The sequence below is a fragment of the Entamoeba nuttalli genome, assembly GCF_000257125.1.
Source record: "Entamoeba nuttalli P19 unplaced genomic scaffold asmbl_1909, whole genome shotgun sequence".
NCBI lineage: Eukaryota > Evosea > Mastigamoebida > Endamoebidae > Entamoeba > Entamoeba nuttalli.
Genome location: NW_008574942.1, coordinates 1 through 4521, shown reverse-complemented (window position 1 = coordinate 4521; position 4521 = coordinate 1). Strand labels below are relative to the sequence as shown.

The 4521-nt window shown below is 27.1% G+C and overlaps 3 protein-coding genes across 3 annotated transcripts; 1 reads left to right on the top strand and 2 right to left on the bottom strand.

Annotated features, from left to right (window-relative positions):
- Positions 1 to 161: 161 nt before the first annotated feature.
- ENU1_002010 (eukaryotic translation initiation factor 3 subunit 8 n-terminus (eif3c_n) protein) lies at positions 162 to 2000 on the top strand (the record flags this gene model as incomplete). The annotated part of the gene is made up of 1 exon (XM_008856454.1): positions 162 to 2000. One exon carries the CDS (start codon positions 162 to 164, stop codon positions 1998 to 2000), a length of 1839 nt encoding a protein of 612 aa, XP_008854676.1.
- Positions 2001 to 2048: 48 nt separating this feature from the next.
- Positions 2049 to 2372, bottom strand: ENU1_002000 (hypothetical protein; the record flags this gene model as incomplete). The annotated part of the gene is made up of 1 exon (XM_008856453.1): positions 2049 to 2372. The coding sequence occupies one exon, from the start codon at positions 2370 to 2372 to the stop codon at positions 2049 to 2051; it is 324 nt and encodes a 107-aa protein (XP_008854675.1).
- Positions 2373 to 2622: 250 nt separating this feature from the next.
- ENU1_001990 (aminopeptidase, putative) lies at positions 2623 to 4356 on the bottom strand (the record flags this gene model as incomplete). The annotated part of the gene is made up of 1 exon (XM_008856452.1): positions 2623 to 4356. The coding sequence occupies one exon, from the start codon at positions 4354 to 4356 to the stop codon at positions 2623 to 2625; it is 1734 nt and encodes a 577-aa protein (XP_008854674.1).
- Between the last annotated feature and the right edge of the window lie 165 nt (positions 4357 to 4521).

Here is a 4521-nt window from a genome sequence, read left to right as displayed (position 1 = left end):
GAGAATCTTTAATATGAAATATATGAAAAAAAGAATATTATCTTGAGAAGGAAATATGAAAATAACTTTGAACAATCTCAAATTAACAGAAAAATATAATAATTATTATTTCTTTTTAATTCTGAATAAAAACCCTTTTTTTAAAATAAGTCAATCAAAAGATGTCACGTAAAAACAGCAACAAGAAGTTACAAGAAGAAGAGGAAGAAGAAGTAGAAGAAGAAGTAGAAGAAGAAGTAGAAGATGATGATGAGATTGAAGAAGAAGAAAGTGAAGAAGAAGTAGAAGATGGTGATGATGAGGAAGAAGTAGAAGAAGAAGAGGAGGAAGAAGAAGAAGACAGTGTTGAAGAGTATGAGATTCATGTTTATGAAGAAAATGGAGAAGAAGTTCTCTTTGGAGATGAAGAAGATGAAGAATGGAATCCAGTTGTTGCTGAAATTGCACCAGCACCAAATGTAGATGTGACACAAACTGCAACAAGTAATTTTTGGAAGTGGTTACGAAAAGATTGGATTGAATCTCATGGTGGATTACAAGCAGTGATCAATGGAGGACTTTATTATGGTAATGATGAAATTAAAAAAACTTCTGGTACTACAGAAACTAAAGAGAAAGTTGAAGTTAAGAAAGAACGAGTTCAAGTTGAATTATTTGATAAGTCTATTCAAGGAGATGAAGCAATTGAAAAGAAACATGTTGAGGTTATTGATAAAACTAAACAAAAAGATAGAGATGAGTTACCATTGTATTTGATTTGGTTAGAAGAAAATGCTAACTCACAAACATTAAAATTCAAGATTGCATCTGATATTTTATCTGTTTCTATTACTAATTATGGAAGAAGTAAAAGACCTGGAATTGGAATGGATAATGAATTCCTTGGTACTCTTCTTAAAACATCAGAAAGAATTCTTGAATATCTAAAAAATAATGAAGTTATTGCTTTATTAAAGGATAAATCAATTAGTAATAGAATTAGCCTTTCTTTAAGTAGAATTATTGAAGATGAAGTTCATTCACTAAAAGAATTTATTCCATCAACAGAAATGTATTCAAATAAAATGCAGGAAATTGTTAAATTTTCAAATATTTCATTAGTTGTATTAGCTCATTTAAAGAATATTGCTAAAAGTGTTAATGCATTTGCAAATGATTTTATTGACATCTTTATTGACTTAGCCTTATCTATTCTTAAGGCTATTCATTGTTTCCCAAATGATACATCATTTATTTATGATAATCAACCAATAACTCTTAAAAATTTAGTAACTGCACTTGCTACAGTTATCTTTACAGAGTCTAAAGATGAAGAGTCAAAACAAATTGCATTCCTTTGTCATGTTGCATATCTTGCTTTAAATGGAGATTATAGTGGTGCTTCATTATTAGTTTCAATTCCAGCAACATTAATTAATAGTAATATTCCATTCCAAATTTTACATAATAGAGCTGTTGCTCTTACTGCTCTTTCTGCTTTTAAGGCAAAAGAATATCGATTAGTTTATAAATTACTTCATGACTTAATTCAAACAAACCATGTTCAAGTTATTCTTGGTCAAGCTAATATGAAATCAGAAACAAGATCAGTTCCACCACATATGTTCATTGACATTAATGCATTAACTGCTGCTTTTTATTTCTCAGCAATTGCTTCTGAAGAAGGAGATTCTCCAATGAATATTACTGCATTTAAAAAATTAATTGAAAATAAATCGGCTGCTTTTATTGTTCCAGCACAAAATATTAGTGGCCATGCTTGTGCAATTCATAGAGCTATTCTCGAAGGAGATTGGGTTTCTGCTTTTGAACGTATTGACATAATTGAAAGTCAAACTACTCTGAAATTAGACTATTCAGATATTAAAAATATCATTAAAACATTTGCTGCTAAGGTTTATATTAAGAAATATAGAGATTATTATAATGACCTTACTCCAGAATATTTTGCTGAATTATTCCAAATAAGTGAAGATGCTGCAAAGGCTCTATTGAATTAATTTAAAAAAAATTGCTTTTAATTATTTTTACTTTTAAATAACATTCATTTATTTTAATAAATATGGTTCTGGATATAAGGCTGAGGGGTGTTTAGATAATATCCAATCTTTGATTCTATTAACCTTTTGAATATAGAATAATTTGTTTATTTTACTAACTGATTTTTCAGTTATTTGTTGTGATTTAATGTTTTGTTGTTTTGGTTTATAACATTCTTTGTTTGTAATCTCTAATTTATCAGTTTTATTTTGAATAGATAAAACTGTATCTCTTTTGAAAGTTAGACTTTTGCTGTTGATAAATTGGTTTTGCTTATTTTCAGTAATTAATTGGAATGACTCCATAACTTTATCAACAACAATTACTTGCATGGTATGATGTTATTACATAGTTCAAAGATGTTCAAATAAACATCACTTCATAACACTATTATAAAAGACAGAACATAAATTTTCTTATTTAATTAATATGAACTTTCTTTTGAGTCTAAATTTTTTAAACGTAATTCAAGATAGTTAAAATATATCAATATAAATATTATTAATGAGGAGTTATTAAAATATTCATCATTGTTGAATTTTGACATCCAAAAAATTAAAGCAAAATAATGACACAAATAATTCATTCAAATATTAAATTAGATTCAACCCACTGAATTACAGAATTATCTTTTATACGTGGAATAATAATGGTTCTAATATTTTGATAATATTCTTTCAACCAATTTTTCTCGTCACTTGTTAGTAGACCATAATCAATTAAACAAGAACAATATGGAACCAATGTTAATGGTGTTAACTTAAAAGATGAGTTTTGTGCATTTTCAAAAACAATAACGTTTTCAATTCTAATTCCAAATTCTTTCTCAAGATAAATACCTGGTTCAATACTTGTTGTCATCCCTTCTTTTACTTTTAAACCAACTCCATACATTGGTGGATATTCATGAACAAAAGAATAATGACCAACACCATGACCAATGTCATGTTTAAAGTCCCATTCTTCATTTTCATTTATAATGGGTTTTCTTGAAACTGTATCAATTTTATCAATACTTTCGTCCTGAAAAATTTTTGTCATCTGTGCATCTATATGTCCTTGAAGTACTCTTGTATAACACAGTCTTTCTTTTTGTGTCGGTGTTCCAAAATGAAGAGTTCTTGTAACATCAGTTGTGCATCCACTTTTATATTGTGCTCCAACATCACATAATAGTGTTTTATCCCAATTAATTAACTCATTTTTTTGTTCTGTTGGTTCATAATGCATCATTGCTCCATTCTTTCCAGTAGCAATGATAGAAAGGAAACTTGGTTCATCATATTTTTCTCCAAGTTCTTTTCTTAATTTTTCTAATAATACACTTGCATCCCATTCTGTAATATCAGTCCCTTTTAATTGATTTAATTTACTAAAGAAATAACAAAGAATAACACTATCATTGATATGAATTTGTTTTATCATCTCAATTTCTTTTGAACTTCTTATTGATCTTAATTCTTGAATAAATCTTAGTGATTCTTTTCTTTTTAAATTTGAAATCGAGTCAATAATATCTTGTAATTTCATATTAACATTTTCTTTGTTATAAACAACAATGGGAGTTTTTATTAAATGTTTAATAGATCCAAAGAATGAATGATAAGAGTGAACTTTAATCTTTAATTCATTAAATGGATATTGTACTTCTAATTCTTGTGCTTGGTTTTTATTTCCCACAAACAGATGAACTTGAGTTGGAGTAATAACTCCATACCCATATGCTATTGGTGAAAAAGGAATATCATGTGCTCTAATATTGAAAACCCAATTAACATCAGCAAGATCAGTTAATATAATAGTACTGTTATGATATTTCTTTCTTATACTTTCTATTTTTTGAATTACTGGTGTTGAACTTTCATTAAAAAGATGAATTGGAGATAAAATAAATGGTAAAGGATTAATAATATTAAAAATATCAATTGGGATAATGTCCAATTCAATATCAAAAAGTTCTTCTAATGACATGTAATTTGTAATTTCAGGATTGAGTCCTAGAGAAATCTTTTTACTTTGTTTAATCATTAAACATGGAGAAATAGTTTCTATATTATCAATGTCATATACTTCCCATCCTTGTGCAATTTCTTTTTGTGCTTGTAAAAAATAAATACTATCAGTCCATAAACATGCCTGTTTTTGAGTTATAACAATTTCACCTGTAAATCCACTAAACCCACATAACCACTCTAATCGATGATAAAATGAATGAGTAAATTCTGTCATATGAGGATCAGATATTTCATGATAATAATGAGTAATTTTACGTTTTTTCATTTCATCTCTTAAGAGTTTTAAGTGTTGTTGAAACATGAATTAAGAAATAAACAATTTTAATTAAAATATAAAACATTATTTTTAAATAACACAAAAATAAAAATAGAGAAATATGAAAAAATTATTTTTAATTTTTAGAGTTCAACGATTCACTGAACTCAAAATTCAAAAATGGCTTCAGAAAGCGAGAAAACTAAGATT